The 18,908-nt window shown below is 40.0% G+C and overlaps 1 protein-coding gene across 1 annotated transcript in view; it reads left to right on the forward strand.

The window, feature by feature from the left end:
- MRPS27 (mitochondrial ribosomal protein S27) overlaps positions 1-12,709 on the forward strand; it is a 45,727-nt gene extending 33,018 nt beyond the window's left edge. The window contains exons 6-11 of the mRNA XM_085212932.1: positions 25-103; positions 1,314-1,429; positions 3,608-3,710; positions 5,750-5,892; positions 8,152-8,307; positions 12,289-12,709. Of these exons, the coding sequence (XP_085069058.1) occupies positions 25-103; positions 1,314-1,429; positions 3,608-3,710; positions 5,750-5,892; positions 8,152-8,307; positions 12,289-12,528 (837 nt within the window). The 3' untranslated portion in view covers positions 12,529-12,709. The remainder of the gene's footprint in view (positions 1-24; positions 104-1,313; positions 1,430-3,607; positions 3,711-5,749; positions 5,893-8,151; positions 8,308-12,288) is intronic.
- The last annotated feature ends 6,199 nt before the right edge of the window (positions 12,710-18,908 follow it).

Here is an 18,908-nt window from a genome sequence, read left to right on the forward strand (position 1 = left end):
TCATTTTTTCCTTCTTTTCTTCAGGTCCAATATGGAATTTTCCCAGATAATTTTACATTCAATATTTTGTTGGATTGTTTTATAAAACAGAAGAAATATGAGGGTAAGACAATAGATGCCAGCTCTTCATCCTCAGTTGTATGCTTCAAAATATGCAGAGCCTTCCTATGTATTAAAATATAATAGCCATATTTTCTGTAAATTCACTTTGAAAACACACTTTCTTTATCTAAACTACTTTTCTGCATATTTATATATCCCTTAGGTTGGATCTCTTTCATTGTATGATTTTGAAACATGCAATTCACAGTATTTCTATGATCATTAATGCTATTCAAAATATAAGCCATCTTCTTCAACTTTTAGAATTCCAGTTTACATGTTAATATAATGTTAGAAGATGCTAGTGAAAATTCAACAATGTTGTCCATTTGTTATTCAAAAAGCTATGGATCTAAATTGAGCTGTTTGTCTAGACCTGTTCGTTGCTGGAGAAAGTGCTGAGAAGAATAATCCTCTCATGTTTGATGACAAATATTTAAAGTTTTCATTTCACTGCAGATTTTTTTGCACTACAGACTTGCAGTGATCTTTCTTTGCATAAACCTTTTGCAAACCAAACAACTGAGAGGGAAAGTAGAATTGTTGAAAGACTTGTCTGAAGCTTTTGTCTTGAGGGTTTTGCTAAGTGGGAAGTTATATGTATTTTATTTTGAGAGGCTCCTATCTATGAATTCCCCGTTTTTCTATCCATATTTTTTTTCTCTGACAGGCTCAAGGCCTTCAGTTTAAAAAACTGACCTTTATGCGAGGGAGTGTCACTGGAACTCCCTGGGGAGTTCCTCAAGAGCACTGTTGGCTGAATACAGTGAATTCTGTGGGTGGTCTGTGACAGAATTTCTTCTCTGCTGTGTACTCCAGTCACCTTGAAGGCAATGAATTTAAGCCGGTCTTTTGTTTTTAATTTAAATACAAGAAGAAATAAGTTATTTTGAAGATTTAAAAAAAAAAAGTTAATGATTGAAGGACTGAGCAAAGAAGCAGTCGAAGTCTGAGAGCAATGCATTAAGATGTGTTTACAAAGGTTCTTGTTGTCTTACACGTAATCTATTTGATTGTGCTTTCTCCTCATGACATGTTAGAACAACCCAAGTGGATAAGACTAATTCTCTACTGTTAGTCATAGGAAATCTTTAACTTTCTTCCTAACTACTTCAAAAACACTACAGCAATAAAACATCAGGGAACATTAATGGATGCAGAAGAAGGAGCTGTGTAATTTTCCACTTAACGTGTGTTTATTTCCTCCACAGATGCTGTCTCAGTAGTTACAGAGATCATGCTGCAAGAAAGTTTTGATGAGTTGTCAACACAGCTTCTTTCTCTCTATGTTCTATACCAGTACCTAGCAACTAAGTCTGAGCATACGGTAAGCTGGCCACACTCAAAATGATACAAGGAGCTTCTGTTTCTACATGTTGTGTTGCAGTCAGCTGGGCATTCTGTTCTGAATAAAAACTTTCCTTTAAGTTTTTGTAAAAAAATAAAATGCTTGCAAGCTTTCTTTATCATTTTGACAACTATATAAGAAAGGGAAAAAAAGCAAGAGGAAAACCAGCAAATCACATGTCATCCCTTTTTGTTGTTCCTTTCTCTGAAAGCATATCAGGATTTTCAGAGGTAGTATATGATCATTGTAAGGTTATGAAGTGACATTTCACTTCAGTTCAAAGAGGGCTCTGTCAGTTAACAAAAAAAAATGTTATTTAGGACACTGTTAAAGTGAGTATTGCTCACTATTGGTGCTTGGTAACAAAACATTTCACTAAAACTTTACCACAAAGGGCTCTCCTATCACTTTAGGGAGCTAGTTCTCCTGTAGTTTGGCATAAGTCTACAAAAGCCTATTGCCACCTGTAAGAAAAGTACGTGAAGCCTCTATGCATCTTATTAAAATGTATTTATAAGATTTTAATCAGTTGGGTTGTAATTCCAGTTTTCATTGCTGAAAACAGGTGTGTATTTGTCCTATTCACTCTTCTCTCCTCCATTTCCTAGAAGACAAGTATACTTGATCACTTATATGTGAGAAGCATTTTTGTATTATGTTTGTTTGTGTTTGTGTATCCTCACTGCAAAGAGAGGAACTAGTCAATACGTGTGGTATTTCTTGAAAGCTGAACTTGCAAGCAGAGATGGTGTGGACATGTAACACTTTTTAAAAAGCAAGCTTATTTTTACAGCTATGACCTATTTAGTATGTGTTTTGAAATAACTCCATCCAAGGACAGCATTATAAGCCATATTTTTATAGGTATACAACATAGGGAGTACCAGTGAAGACTTCGTAATGCTCAGTACTAGTTTTCTGTGGCTAATTTAGGAAAGAGTGTGGAGAGAGTAGGAAGTCAGCTGCTTGTGAAAATCCCCATTCCTTCTTTCCAAGCTGCAAGAAAGGTCACCCAGTGTTCTGTTGCAGACAGTCCTGTAGTTTAGGGGCCAGCACACTGACAAAATGTTTTTTTTTAACTGGTACTGTATCATAGGCAATCTGACTATGTTAGTCCTTAGTATTTGTGGTAAAGAGCTTCCATTTTATTGCTGATGTAAGCGCTGCTGAATCACTGGTCTTAGCTCTCATCAGAAAATTTCGTGCTTAATTGCTGAAAACAATCAGTATGATTGCCATGTTCAGTTGCAAAGGTATTAAGTTTTCCCAGTTTCTCCAGCTTTTGAAGCCAAACACACTAGCTCTCAAAAGAATCTAGACCTTTAAAGTTCTCTTCTGGTTTCATCTGCTTTTCCTGTAACATTCACCAGGAACACTGAATTCATCAGGATACAGAACTATCCCCTTGTATCTCTTTCCTAGGTTAGACAAATACATTTCCTGGTTGTCAGATAATGGTATTTTTTGTTGGATATATATATATGTAAGTTCATGTGCACCTGAATGGAGACACAAAAAATGCCACATCTCGAAAAGACACCTCCTTGCATTAAGCCAGGTCAAACCCTTGTGCTTTTTAAGAGTCAGTGGAGTGCAGGGAATTTTTCAGAATAAAATTCACACCTCTCTTGTGGTTTTAATATACTTACTGATTGGGGCTCTAGCCATATTTGGTCTGATCTGTCACTAGGATTTGAAGCAGCTGCTAGCAGCATATTGTTCTCTCAGCATTTTCTATTCTAGCAGAATATAGCGGAGCATGAATCTTACTACACACTTAAAAGAAAGGACTCTTCCAGTATAGAAGGCATGTAATTTTTGTTTTAAGCAGTATCAGACTGAATCAAATGTGAGAACATACAGGACAGAGGCAGAGCTTGACCAATGGAAATCAATATAATTCTTAACCCTATGTAAACACACTGACTGGCTTCCCTTCAGAATGTTGGCTCCTCGCATTTTATTTTCATTTAGATGTTCCTTTGCATAAAGAAACTGTTGTTTTGGGTATGTGTACTGTAACTGAACGCTGAATTTTTTGCATGATTCTGTACTTTACTAGTAAGACGTGTTTAAGGCCACATGGTTTCTTTAGCTGCTGCAACTTGTTTGTCAAAGCACACATGCTTAGTTTACATCTTAGTTTATTATTTGCAGTGGGAAGAGGAGAGAAATCTCGGTGCATCACTAGTGCTGACGGGTCTAAAGCAAACAAATACTGTGGGATTTAGTTCCCAGCTGTATGGTTATGCATTTCTTGGTAAGTTTTACCTCCTTTGCAATCATATTTATCCTTTTATTTGTTGGATGAACTAAACTGGTGTCTATGCTTAACTAAAATGTAGTTGATGAAAAGACTGAGGAAAAAAATGTAGAAATCATGGGAGGAACAATTTCAGAATTAAGACCAAATGAAGGAAGGTAATCTTAGAGAGGAGTAAGGTTGGTTTGCTTAGGGAACAACATATTTTCCAAATAAACCCCCCCAAAAAAACAGAGTTGCACAGAACAAATTGACAGTTATGAAGAATCAACTTTTTTTCTACTTCAAATTATGGAGCTTAAAATAATGCTTAAACCCCAAGGTGTTTGGAGGCCACAACCTGAAAAACACTATGTTTAGAATATTTAAATAAAATATTAGTACTCACCACAACATCAGTGTTTCTGCTGTGAATAGCAGATAGTACCACCTTTATCCTGTATCTTTTAAGGAGCCTTCACTGTTAATGATACACAGTACTATTTGAAAAACAGGTAGATCAGAGTACATCCAGGATAGGAGTGAAGGAGGATGTGGGAGGGGAAAGAAGAAATAAGTGATTATTGAATTTCCTTCACAGGAGTATAGTCCGGACAGTGTTTGTCCTCTGCAAAATGATTATTTGATTGAAAGTAGTAAATTAGTTTAGAATGTGTGATTATGCATTTGTTCCATTACAGTATTACATTTTATCCTCGAATTCATTCAGGATGATAATAAGTGTACATGTTCTTAAAATATGACCTCAAAATACAACATGTAGTGACAAAGTTTGGTTGCTGATTATGATTTATCATGACTGTAAAATGAAAACCTCATTTTTAGTTAAAAAGGGGGATAAATATGAAAATTAATCGGAAATCTGATATTCCGTGGATTCCAGCTGCTATTAACTGGCATTCAGTTTTGTGCCATATAGATTGATTGATAGTGTCTGGAGATGTGCATTTTGGTGTTTGTGAGCAGTAGTACTTGTTCCATGACATTGACATTCAGTAGATCAAAAGCTATTTGCTGTTATGTCACATATTGCACAGTCTTGCCAGCGCTAATGGAACCAACCTCTGAAAGAATGAAAGATGTCTTCAGGCATAGAGTAGCCTAAAGCACCTTAGCTGTTTTAATTTAGCTGTAGTCTATAAGCTTTGTGCACATATTACCTTGTTTTTCTATGAAGAAGAGTAAGTTGTGTTTTCACAGTCATGCATTATTGCAATCAGAGTTTAAATTCAATTGAGAACTTGGATGCATAGATCTGATAAGATACACTGAAGTTGTAGTATTTTTTTTCATTGATAATGACAAAATCAAGTGCTTAGGGTGACGTTCATTGTCAGTTAGTACTCACAAACTGGAATGTCATGTAGATTTCCTCTGTTGTGTTGAATGGGAATTTCTACTCATGTTCACCTCAGAAGAAACACGTTATCCACAGTGCTGCACATCGTAGGTCCTGCTGAAGTCATGAAGACCTTGGTGCACATTACCATAAGTCAAGAACCAAGATTTCATTTTGGCAGGCCTCCTATATTTTTTCCCAGAAGTTCTAACTAGAAATAAGAATACTGAGCTGTAGGGTTATCCAGAGCATGCACTATTAATCTCATACAATCTGGTCTTGATACATGTGTGAGTAGACCCTCAAAACTGCAGGAGTGAATCCAGTCTCTCAGATTTGGTGGACACAAGTTGCACAGTGAGTACATGAAGGCTCTGGAACTGTTTGTCGGAGGTGTTCAGAAATCCTGCTTAGAAGTGCTGTTCTTTTCCATGTGAATGAAATTTCCAGGTGATGGAAAAAATAAGTAGAGAGGAACAAGAAACAAACATGATAGTCCTGAAATTAGGCAAACAGAAGGCACTTCATTTAAGTATAGTAATAACAATTCTGTCAAAGCAGCTTCATAGAAAAGAATGTTGTTCTTACCAGACAAACCTAGAAACTTGCTTTTTCACGGAGAACTGTGTCAACTCTTATAGATTTCCTTAGGACTTGAGTTTTCAAATACTAATCTGAAAGTGCTGTCTTATCACAGGAAAAGTGGAGTTGAGTAAAGGTCTAAGAGCTGTATACAACCTAATGCCATTGATGTGGACACCTGGATACTTAAATAGAGCCTTGCAGGTGATGGAGAATGTAGCTTCTTTGCCAGGAGACTGCAAAATCTGCCAAGAGGCTGTAAGTATGAAAACTTCATACAACCTGCATAAAACAAGAAATTACATACAAGCCAAACTCCAGCAAAACTTGTAAATTACTTGTCTTGCTAATGAGAAGATATCAGACCTTTCCAAGCCCAGCAATTTTTCAGAGCTCTTTGGAGTCCAGGAGAGGTTATTTAGAACAGAGACACTGCTTTAGTTGGCAAGCCAGCAATTATGTCTATCGCCGTGTTCTTGGGAGTGAGTATCTGCTACTGCCACTTGCCAGAGTGACATACTTGAAGATGAAGTGTCGTGTCTTGTGCTGCTCATAGCTAATTCTATGTGTCTTTTCAGGTGGTTTTATGTCCTAAATGGTACTGCTCCAGAGACAGTTCAGAGTGGTTTCTAGAAGGGTTGTAGTGTGTTCTTATGGAGACAATGGGTGGATTTGGTCTTTTTGTGAGGTTAGGTCTGACTAAGAGATGCTGGGATTTCAATCACTGTGAGGCTTCAGGCTGCTCCTTGGCCAGCCAGTGGAATTCCAAGTGGAATAAACCACATGGGATGCTACATAGAAAAAGCAACTCAACATCCCTTCTTGGTGCTCTTTCCTGAAGGGCTGGCTGGTGATGGCAGTCTCCCTTTTGCTTGCACCAGTACTAGGCTCTTTCCCTTGATGTACAAAAGCCAGGTCACTGATCAGCAGGTTTTCCTGCTGTTCCATACTCACAAGCAGCTCTGCATAATACTGGATAAGACAAGGAACAAAGCGTTACATCTGAAACTCCCACCATTTTATTTTTTGGGATGTGTGTGAAAAAATCCTGTTTTTTCAAACTTAGTTCTTTCCTAAAATGTAATAGTATCTTTTAGCTGAATAAATTTTGTTGTCTAAACAAAAAGTTTTCACATGAAAACTTTTTTAGTTGCACTGTTTTGATGTAAACATTTTCTAGTGATTTGTTTGATCATTATCAATTGCTTATTTTTCAGGATTTAAGCTTTCCTTTGTTTCTCACTACCAAGGTCTCTTTTCTCTCTACTATTACTATTGGCAGAAAGCGTTTCTATTACTATCAGAACAACAGACCAGGAGCTAGTGTTGTGCTATATTGTTTAAGTGTGAACAAGCAAATTTTGGTATATGGGATTGTTTGAGAAACTCTCCAAATGAGAATGTATGTATTTCCAAGAACATAGAATTTCACTGGTTTGGTTTTTTTTTTTCTTTAAATCCTGTTTCAGTATTGGTAGTTTATGAATTACATTTTAGTGCTAAGAATGTTATTTCAAGTAAACCTCATCTTTATTCTTTAGCATTATATACTTATGCTACAAAAATGAAACCATATAGATAACAAGAGACCTTTTGCTTGTGTCAAGTTTCATAGATTCCAAGGTTACACAGTTATTTCTTCCAACTGATAAAGATTCACAGAAGGGTAACTGCTCTTTATATTTGTAAAGGCTGAACTTTAAAATGCAGTCAATCTGCATTCAGTAATTTAAGTTTTGACAATCATGTTATTCCCAGAACACCAGAAACATCCATACAGCAATTTCATATTTTGTATCAATAATAGATAAGGAAATAATTTAGTAAGTCCCACAGTGACACTAATGAGTTTTTTTGATACAGCTTCAGTTAAGAGATGGTGGTTCTCTTGGTAACTCTCAAGTGGAGATCATGAAAAAAACTAAGAGTCATAGAGATTAAAAATACACCTTTACCAATATGTTGTATTGCCATTTCTCCTGTTAAATTATCCAACTCATGACAGGAATGAATGTTGTTGTTGAATAAGTGATTTCCCCCTTATTTTCTCTGAAGAGGAACCAGGATAATCTATTCAATACTATATTCTTTGAATGTTCCACAGTAACATATTATTTAGATGTATCTGTGACTGTGTATCACACTATCACAGGAGCTACTCTTTAACATTAGTATTTATGGCTAAGTATCAGACCTAGAGAAGATATTAGTCTAGTGCCTGCCACATTCTCAAATACCAGTCAGCACCTAACTCACAGGGATTAGACAGAGACCTGTTGACAGAGACTGACAGAGTTGTTCTGCTGCAGGGACTTCAAAATGTCCAACCTCAGAAGTCCAAAATGCAGTATGGAATTCTTCCAAGAATGAGTCTGTTTGCTTTTAGAATTTATCATTTAGAGTTGTTTTCTGGAACTACGTGGTAACTTACAAAGCTGTTTGTAAAGCTGACGGTGATATTAGTCAGATTGTAGTTTCAAACAGTTTATGCTAACAATGACAAATGTGATTGCCCAGGTTGATGTTCTGGAGACTGTTTTACGGTCTGTCCTTGAAGTAAAACCTGGTCCAGAACCATCTGAAGAAGGCAAAGAAGTAGAACAGAAGTCAGAATATGCAGAATCAGAAGAAATGGAGCAGTTGAAAATACCTGAGTACTACAGCCGATTCAAGGTAGGAAACTTCCTTTCATCTAAATATTCTAAGCTATAGATCTCCTTAGTACATACTAGAAGATAAATAAGTTCACAGATTATGGCTAGTAGACTGACACTCTTTCAGTGCACCAGGAGTCTACCTGGCATTTTTGAAACTGATGTCACCTTACATTTTCACTTACTTAAAGAGGAAGCAGCCTTCAAACAAATAACTGCTCAAGGCCACTTGTCTTTTGTCTGTCTGCTGGGATTTTATCTTCACTTTTCATACATCAGAATGATAAATCCAAATGCTGTGTTTGCAAAAGTAGTATGTCATTAGAGATCCATTATCTGACCTTGTGTAGGTCCTTGCTCATTAAAATAAATTGTACTAGAGATGAGACCATCCTAAATTTATTGTCCTTTTAAGTACGTTAATTACGAAAGTTGTGTCTATACTTTCAGTCTGGATAATAAGTAAGAATTTATCTCTTCCTTCTTATCTTTAGTTTGAAACACTATTGATAACAATATAAAATTCAAACATTACAGGATAGCTATGTGGTATTTTTTTTTTAAGCATCTCATAGCTATATAACAATCCCATTTTATTTGATCATTTCTGATTTGTATTGTGGTAAAAATCAAATACCTCAGGTTAAAGCTAGTCTGGCTTATAATTCCAGGAGTAATGCTCTCTCCTTAGACCATCAGTTTCCACTGTTGCTGTCATGACCTTGAACAGCTCTGAATACAGACAGTTGGTCTAAAGAAATTCCAGAAATTAGATGACTATTACCCTGTGGTTTCACATTACCAACACTTGCTTTTCCCTTCTTTGGTATATATTTATATAGACTATTTACCACTAATCTTTGAATATTATACTTAAGCACTTAGGACTTTGTATTTGGAGGGTTTGGGAATGAATGAGTGGACAGCATGTGATAATTCATGCTTGGATGAATTACAGTGAGTTAGGTAAATACACATGCCCTTTGAAGGAAAGAATGAGGCATTTTTTTGTGTCTGTCATTCTCCATCCATTGTCTGCCCTTGAACAAATGATGAATGCTCAAAACAGGGTCTAAATGTCAAACAATGGGGAAGAGTGGTGCCAAGAGGATATTTTTCTCACTGCTTCAACCTTTCTTCCATAATTAACCCCATTTCAGGCATTTCCCTGATGTAGTAATGATCCAACAAACTACTTTGTCCATCCTTATCTCTCAGGTCTCTGAGAAGTCTAAGGAAAAACATAGCACTTACATGAAATGTAGGTATCCAAGAGTAAGTTATATATAAAGAAGTCATAAGTTCCAATTATCTTGATGAGAAAAAAGAGCTTTCAAGACCGAATGCCACTTCTGCTAAGTCTGGAAGAGCTATTATACTCCTCTCTGAAATCCATTAGGCTAGCAGCAGTCAGTTTTCCCAGCTGAACCCCTGGACAGTGGCAGGACAGAGGTGAAAGTACACTAGAAATACACATAGATCTAAGGGAAGTTATGAGTCTGGCTGCTCTGAAAAAACCTGGTGATGTTAGTGTTCATTGACAGTGTCCTGGCATATGCTGTTTAATCCCAACACTGTAATTGCAGTTCTGCTGCTGAAAAGACTGTTGCACTTTGTCCAGCTCTGCGTTAGCAAGCATGTCCCAGTCTTTCTCCTGGTGCTCAAAATGAATTACTTCAGTCTCATGCTTGTCCGGTTTGCTTTCACGAGTGATACACCTAGGCATGCAAGGAAGAGCATCTGGACTTTGTCCGGACATACAGTTCCTGTACCACGTTTTGCATGGTTTTCTACACTGTCTTGGACTTCATGTCTAGTACAGACCTCTAAAACAGCCATTTGTAGAAGTACCTAAAAAAGCTGTGGCAGCCTGTCTAGGAAATCAGATATGTGAGAGGCAGAATGTCCTTCACTTCCAGCAAGCAGGACTTGAGAGCCTTTGCTATTTCCAGATAAAGCCTTCAGAGCAGTAATTTAGAATCTTGTGTCTGATTCTGTCATTCATGTTGTAATTACCTGTTTCCAGATATCATATTCTGAGGCATACTACTCAGTACACTGTTCCTGAGGCAATTCCTTCCATCTATGTCAGTGATCAGTGGGCAAGCATTACATCATATAAATGCTGAGAGCATCCTCTTTAAAAGCAATGTACCTTTTCTATCTGTGTGCAGAGCCCTGGAGACTGCTTATAAAAATCAATGAGTTTGCCATTTAAGAATGTGCCCTTTTGATACTTGCAGGATATAGCTACTTTCCTAAGTGAATTTCATTAATGTATTACAGCAGATTAGAGAAGATTCCAGAGTTCAGTAGTACTAATAATGAGTTAGGAGAGAGGCCCAGCTAGTTTCCAGTTCATTGCATTTCTTCTTTTCCAATTTCATACTGCTTAGTTTTAGCATACAAACTCTCTTTCCAGCACATCCTCAGTAGTAGGTAGTAGGGACACTCTGCATCAGTTATCAGGAATTATGTTCCTTTCTTAAACTCAGACCATACTGTCTTCATATTTATTCTGGATGTACTGTAAATTGACTCATATCTCAAACAGAAGAAAGATAAATACACAGATACTACTAATTTTGGTTTTAATTTGGTAATGTCACATTGATTCAGTTTATAAACTTTGTCATAAAATCAAAGGCGACAGAGCCAAATTCCCAAGCACCTTGGACCTGCATACATAGTGTTAAAAGAGCTTTTTATCTGCTGTCAGTCATGTTCAAACTTCCCTGGGCCTGACAAAAGAGCAAACCTGTTATAGTTGTGTTAGCTGAGGCAGGAAGAGGTGCTCCAATTTCCTTTTTCAGAAGAAGGCATAACCTCGAGGCTGGAGTTGAGCTGCAGTGCCTTTGCAGATTATTGCAGTGGGTGCTGGGTAAGAGGAGCACTGTGGGCCAGCTGCATAGTGTGCAAGCTCCCATTGATAACGGAGTGGAAGATTGAATGTCATCATGTCCTCAGAGTCACCGTGTGATGATTAATTATCCCATCTTCTTTCAGTTATCTTGCAGTGCAAATCAGTAGGGTTTATTCAAAGAACACATGGAAGAAGCACATAGGTGTACCTACCTACTTTAAACATTTTGGAAGTGCCTTCTTCAGTAAAATATTTTATTTAAAAGAACAATCAGGAAAATGTATTCTTATCTAATGAATGAGCAAGGGTTAAAGAATGTGCCAGTGCCATGTCGTCTTCCTCCCACAGGAAACTCTTTCCTGGCTGTCTGTATATCTGCACTTTTAAGGCAATTAATCAGCTTGTTAGAGAGCCATCAGGCCAAATAATCCATAAAGCCAGAAATAGTATCATTCAATGACTCATCATCTTAAGTGAATTAATATATTTATGCTGCATGAGCTCTGGTAAGTAAAGCTCAAGAAAGAAGTATTGCATTTGTTACTGAAGCTATATCTTTAGTTACATTTTAGAATATATAAGAATAAATATTACTTGCTTTAGCTCTGTTGTGTTTAGTATGTATAAACAATCAAACCTCAGATCACAGTAACTGTTGGCAAAAAATCATGGAAGCTACTTAGTGTGCTATTAGTAAGCAAGCGTTTAAAGTGATCTGCATATGTGGAGAGTGATGCTAATGCAGGCATTGGGGAGCACATCAGTCAGTCCACTTTGATTTAAGACACAGAAAAAGGTGCTTAAATTGTATTTTCACTATTGACTGGTTTTGTTTATACTAGATGACTAGACTTAGAAAAATAAAGAGAAGTTCACTACGTAACGGAACTTTCTTGTTTCAGTTTTGTTGTTCAGAAAAACTTATTCTGAAGATTAGCATTCCAGGGGGAAGAAGTGATACCTGCTACCACAGTCAAAATCCTTAGCTAGGACAGAATGGCCAGCCTGGATCAGCATACCTAGTCATGAGATTCAAACAATTACATATTGATTGTTACAGGGAAGTGCTTGGTCGCTGATTATTTTGTGACTGTCTCTTTCTTTCTCTGTCCCATCAAATCCTTCTTTTTGTGGCAGGAGCTGTACTCTAAGCTGCATTCACTTGGCAAGGTTGAATCTGAAAGCCTGTTAACCCTGACCACCCAACTCGTCAAGGAAAAGCTGCCAGTATGTGAAGTGGAGGACATCGCAAAGCATGAGCAGAAGCTAAAGGAGTGGGAGCAAGAACAAGCACTTCTCATTGAGAGAGAAAAAGAAATGAGAGAAAAAGCTAAGCAGGAACTGGAAGCTAGGAAGCTAGCTAAGGCATCTGCTTAATACTGAAATTAATACTGAAATACCGTAATGGTATGCATTCCTCTGTACATGAACTGTTCACTGTTAATATTTCACTTAATTACTGCTGCAAATATGACTGTATGTGACTACTTACTATATGCAAATAAATCTATTTCCATTTTGCCTGCTTCCTGAAGCAAAAGTATGTGTAGTTTAGAAATCATCATGTTTATGATATATTTTCCTCCTGTTGGCAGCCAGGTAGGGGGTGGTATGGAGACAACACAATGAACCAAGAGGGGAAAATTTCAAACACAAGTTGTTTCATTGTGAGTTTCTCACAGAAAAGAATGCCTGGGCCACTCTGAACTTAGCCACTAAGAGGATTAACATATGTTGACTGCTTTTTTTTCCTGCCCACTTGGAAAATTCAGGCTAGTCTACATGGAGCTGGAAGCCTCCTGTTTCTGAAACAGGGAGTTAGCACTTGCAAAGGCACTTAGATGTGCCTATAAAAATGCTTCCCTGTAAGGAACTGAGAAATTTCCGACTTCATTAGCACTTCCATGCTCCACTTTTAAGGTCAGTAGAGAAACAGGTGCAATCACCTCAGCAAAGGGGCCTCATTCTGCACTGCATTTCCTTTTATGTTCTGGGCACTGCTTCATGGTTCTTTTTTGACCTAATCCCATTTTTGCTTCAGCTGCATACATAATCCCATGCCCTATTCTGTGGATTGTGAAAATGGTGTAGCTATTCATACAGAGCAAAAGAAGATGGCAAGGGGGAAAAGGTTGTGGGTTGTATCATGCTTACATTCCCTGTTGCCACAGAAGCTGATCAATTTTCTGCAGCTTCTTGCAGGGCAAGCTCTTAAAAAGAGGGAGACCCTGACAACAGCCTTTCTGTATGGCACCTTGTCTTAACAGTGGTGCCTCAGTGTGTTCTACCACAGTATCTGAGAAGTATTTCCAGTTTTATCATGCACCTGTCTAGCCTTAGAGCGCTAAATCTCACATCGCATGCTTACTAAATCCTTTGAGAACAGAACATGCTGCAATTCTCTGAACTTATTTGTAGTTAGGCATCTTACTGGCATTCACCAAATGCTTTGCCTATTCCCAGTGAGTACACTCACAACTTGATTGCTTTTACATCTGAGAATATGACAGTAGGGTCCTTTGCCTTTCTTGTCAGCAATTCCTGTGGTCTCTCCTGTAGTGCAGTGGGAGGTGGGAGGTGAGGGGGTGATTCTATGTTTTGGCCTGACTAATCCAGCAGGAGCCTTTACAGGCAACTTTTATCAATTCTCTTGAAGTTTTTTTTTCCTCTTAAGTGCTCTTAATGCTTTCTAGACTTAAGAGAGACTGGGAGGCCAGATATACTTCTGAGAACAGTTTCCTTAAAACTGATGGCTTGAAGATAGCATTCCTAGCTGGTCACAAGAGACTGAAGTGTCCTTCCTGTGCCTGTGTTCAGTTTTTTGGCATGAGAACATGGGTTGTACCTCCAAAGGTTCACAGTTGATCCTGCATCATCCAGTTTTGTTCTCAGCTTCTTGATAAAAGAACCAACTCTTCTTCTGTACACTGCATTTTTAAGACATGGAGGGTCTGCTGTATGGCTTCAGCCATCTCAGCTGTTGCTCCTATGCCTATGAGATACTATCTGGCTAGGCCACAGTGGATAGTCCCACGCTTCTAGCTGCTTCTTGGCATCTGTTCATTAGCAGCATGCACAGCCTGTTTCTGGCCCCATCTCTGCTCGCTCACCCTGCTGGATGGACATGCCAGGCTGCTAATGCTCATCAGGCTCCGGCAAGCAGCCAGCTGCCACATCCCTGCTATCTCACAGAGCATGCATCACTTCCCACACAGCTAAGCCCCCTTACTATTTATTTAGATTTAACTGCTATAGCAACAGAAAAAAAATCTTCCTCTAAGCACTGACCAACCTGTTAATATTGCAGGCTGCCTCCTTTTTTTTAACTCTTAAGCACTGGGTTTGAATGCTTTTGGCTCAGCCTGTAGCCAGAACTCTGACTAGATACAGCCTTTCATCCAGGGACGAGCTTTAAATAAACTAGAGAACAAGTGTTGTACGATGTTGTCCTCCAGGAGAGATTTTCCTCACCATGGATAAAACAGATACTCTGCACTGGACTTGAATCTGCTCCCACTTGCCCCCTATCCCCAGGAGAAGGGAGTTTCCCTGTGAAGTGCTTTGCAGGCATCAGAGCAGATTATGGTGGCCAGACAAGAGGCACCAAACCCGGTACCCATGGCAGTGGGTTCAGATCATTTGTAGCTTAAGGAGCAAGAAATTCTGGCAAGTCTTGTCATGTATCTTTCAGCTCAGCATCACCCTGAGCAAGAAACCTCTTTTGATGCTTTCACCAGTCCCACACGTGGACCCCTTTTCCCTCCCTGCAGTGCCACTGGTATGTATTTCTCCACAACGCATTGGTCTCCCATCTTCTCTGCTCCCCCCACCCCTGGTCTTGCCACCGTCTCAGTAGCAACAAGTTTCTGCCAAACCAGTGTCTTCTCATCAACCAAATTTCCCACAAGTCTGCCTGTACACTCTTGAATTTGCCAGCAGCTCCTCTTGTCAGCTTTCTCTGCTGCGTAGGGTCCCCTCTGATCTCCCTATTGACACTCCTGTACATCCAGCCACATCCATTTCCTTTTTACTTGCCCTGTCTTCACACCTCCAGTGTCTAGGCAGCAGGGCACCAATGCACTCAACTCCTGGCACCCAAAGCTTCAGGCCTTGCTCACAGTCAGGAAGTTGTGAGCCCCAATTTGCAGATGCACTGCACACATACCTGCCCCACACCTGTAATGGTTTTCCCAGTCCCTCCATTAAATGTAACATTATGGTGGCCTTGGATGCGTATTTCCTAAAGATATCGTAACAGTGGGGCTTAGTAAAATTGCTTGATTAATGAGCAATTTTGAATTGAATTTCCCATCTTCAAACAGCTTCAAATTTCAAACTTCACATGCTGCTTTGTCAGCTCTTGATTATAGAGCAGTATTTTTTACTTAACCCAATCACTCTGCATTTGCTCTTTCTGCAGAAGAACAAGGTGTGTAGGAGCACAGACAGGGCCAGAGCCTGCCCAGGGCTGCACCCGCCCCGTGCCGGGAGCTGCGCTGTGCGTGGCCCAGGGGAGACGGTCTGTGGGGTTGGGGCTGGGCAGGGGTGGGACCAGGTGTGTGCGCTGCATCTGGCTGGGGGGTGGGAGCCACTGCAAGTTGCAGTGGAGCTCTGCCTCTCCTTTCCTAATGGAGCAGGGGTCCTGTGGTCATGGCTAAACTTCAGTAAAAACCTTGTACATCTGCCCCTGGGTCCTGCATCTTTCAAGATGGAGGAGTGTCCCAGGTTACTTTGTGACAGAATTTGTCCAAACTTTCAGCAGCTCCCAGGAATGAGTCTGGGTCCCAGATAGCCCAGAGCCCTTGTAACCAGCTGCCTGTGTCTCTGTAGCAGCCATCACCTGCTATAGTAGAGCTGGCTTCATCTAGAAGGGCTGAGCAGAGGCCATACAGTAGTGTTTGATCCAGTGCTGCTTAAACACAAGCTTTGATGCCAAAGGAAGTATTTACATATGTGCATATAAACATACAAAACCCCTACTCTTACATTCTCTACAAACACAAAAAGGATTGGAGTTCCTCTAGTTCTGCACCCTGGTACATGTTAGATGCAAGCTCGCAACTCAGCAAGCCCTCTTCACAAGGCCACAGTCAGGCTTTCCGCAATGTGGCTGCATGTCAGACAGATGCCAGACTCTGCTGCATGCAGATGGGGCTGTCACAGTGCTCCCTGCAGGAATCTCTCTTGGTAGTAACACAATCTCTCCTGGAAATGTTCTTTCACATCCCGCTTTCTTTCATGCCTACAGCTGTGATTTGAATTAAAGATATTTCAGTTTCTCTCTTAAGAGTCTATTTGTAAACACTGGAGTATGTCTTTCTTCATAATAGTTTTTGAATGATTTCTCTACTTGTTATCTACTTGTTACTTGGTCACAGTACTGCATGCATGCACGGAGACCACAAGCCCAATGCCCCTGCAGCACTGCAAAGGAAACCAATCCTTGAGGAGCAGAGTTTCTTCAGTATGTCTGCACGAGCTTTGCTACTGCTGGGAGGACCAGCACTTCAGGAGTTAAAGTTCAGCCTTCTACTATCAACTTAACTGAAATGGGAAGTCTGCAGCTTCCCAATACAGATCCACTGCAGACACCAAATATGCTGCTGATTAGGTACACAAATACGTAACTCTTCCACAAGTGTCATTGGCAGAACACTCCCAGCAGAACTCTGAAGATCGTATGCATTATTCACAAGGGGAGAATTATGTATTTATTCTCTTGCAGCTCAAATAAATGTTGCCCGGAGCCTGGTGCAGATGGGCCCTATTTGCAGTGCAGATCTGGTGCACATGGGGTTGGCACACACTGTGCCACACACTCGTCAAAAAGGAGTGGACGTGTTTATAAAAGGATACTTCTACTGGCTTCGGACCTGTCTCACAGAGCACCATCCAACCCTGCAGGTTGTGCTAGTGGTCTTGCTAGGGCTCTCCTGGGGGAGACTACGCTCTGCACAAGACATACACAGCCTTCAGATAGGCCTTCATCTTTTCAATAGAATAAGTGACAAAGGCCTTAAGTTGCACCAGGCATTGTTCAGGTAGGAGACATTTCTTAGAAAGAGTGTGAGGCATTGGAATGGGCTGCCCAGGGAATGGTGGGGTAGATAAATCTACACATCTGTAGAGCAGTCTTGACACGTGTTGATGGTTGGACTGGATGGTCTTGCTGGTCTTTCCAGCCTTGATGATTCTGTGATTCTGTGATTCAGCAGTCACAAAGCTGTCACTGAACTCTGAGCAACTAACACCATAACATCTCTGCTGCTACTCTAAAACAGTTTGATACACTCAAGTACTCCCAATATATTCTGAATTGCAAATGCCCAAGGCGCAGAAAGAGCATTGGAGCCCATTCAATTATCAGGATTACCAATATATCTTGTTTATTACAAGTCCTGACAGTTCTTCCCCAGAATGAATTGGGAATGAAACATTCAAGTCTATTCTGCTCTAAAACACAGGGTAGCTGCTGCTGTAATTTTATCTTTGGAAACTGTAAACCCTTGCTAGAAACCCTGGCTCACTGTCCAGGGGGTTTGTATTAAGTATTTAAATGGCTCAGCGGTTCAGCTTACTTTCAGCTGTTCAAGCTCAGCGACACAGCTGGGTTGAGATATGATGAGATCCATTCACGGGTTTCTGGGCTTTCATGGGTATACTGAACGTAACTACAGTTTATACAAAAATTGTTAGTTTTGTTTATATCAGGATATAGAGACTCTCTATTTCACATTTCCCGTCTGTCATACACAGTGTGCAATGTGTCAACCGTGGAACATGCAGTCACTCTGGCAGTGGAGCTGGCAGCAGATGCAGCACACTCCTCTTCCTGACACCTCCTCACAATGGGAACAGTTATGCTGGAGCTGCTGAAAGGTGGAGAAGCAGCTACATCAAGTGGTAAGGATCCATAGAAACCAGCAGGCAGGTGCTCAGGAAGCATGCAGAACCCACTGATTTGGTTCCTTAGTTCTCAATATTTCAGGAAATGTAAATAATTTCATTTCTGGTAGAAATGTTGTGCATGCAGTCAGCACCCTAGAAGCTGAGGGTATTCAGCTTTGCTTAGGAGACCTTCATCTCTGCTGGTTTGGGCTATATACAAGGATGACAGTGCCCTGGGGGCTTCATGCCAGCCTGGGAGGTGAGGTAAGGACCACAGGAGCAGTCAGCAGTGAAAGACTGCTGAAGCCTTGGGGATGTGCTGGATCTATGATGCATCACCATGGACATTACTCAAGTGAACTCTGCGTGCCTCTCTTCTAGGAGCCATGGTTCCTCCCAGACATAAAGCACTACGAATTGGTATTGAACAGCCTCCAGATCTGTGATGCCACAAAACAGATCCATCATTTTAGAGAGACCCAAGAGGCCTATCATGAGGGATTATGATTTTGCTGTGTCTTCTGAAATGCTTCACAAGCTGATTGAACTTGTTCATTAGCAATACCAATGGAAATAAAAATTCTCCTCCTCATAAGCCGCATTGAAAAAACAATTTCATTTGCCCCTGGAGCCAGAAAGCCAACACCAGAGACTGAGCTGGGCTACCCTTTTTCAGGGGCTGTGTGGTGGTCCCAACAATGTGAATCTAGAGCCATACCTTTCAATTACAGATGGATAATTGGGATGGCAACCTGACTTGGCCAGTCTAAATCATTCATTTTAATATATTTTAAGAAGGATTGTGCTACTCTACCACAAAGCTCAAAAAGCCTTGGCACGAACATATGCAGGATTATACTTGAGGTATA

This window comes from Meleagris gallopavo, chromosome Z, assembly GCF_905368555.1.
Source record: "Meleagris gallopavo chromosome Z, MGAL_WU_HG_1.1, whole genome shotgun sequence".
Lineage (NCBI taxonomy): Eukaryota > Metazoa > Chordata > Aves > Galliformes > Phasianidae > Meleagris > Meleagris gallopavo.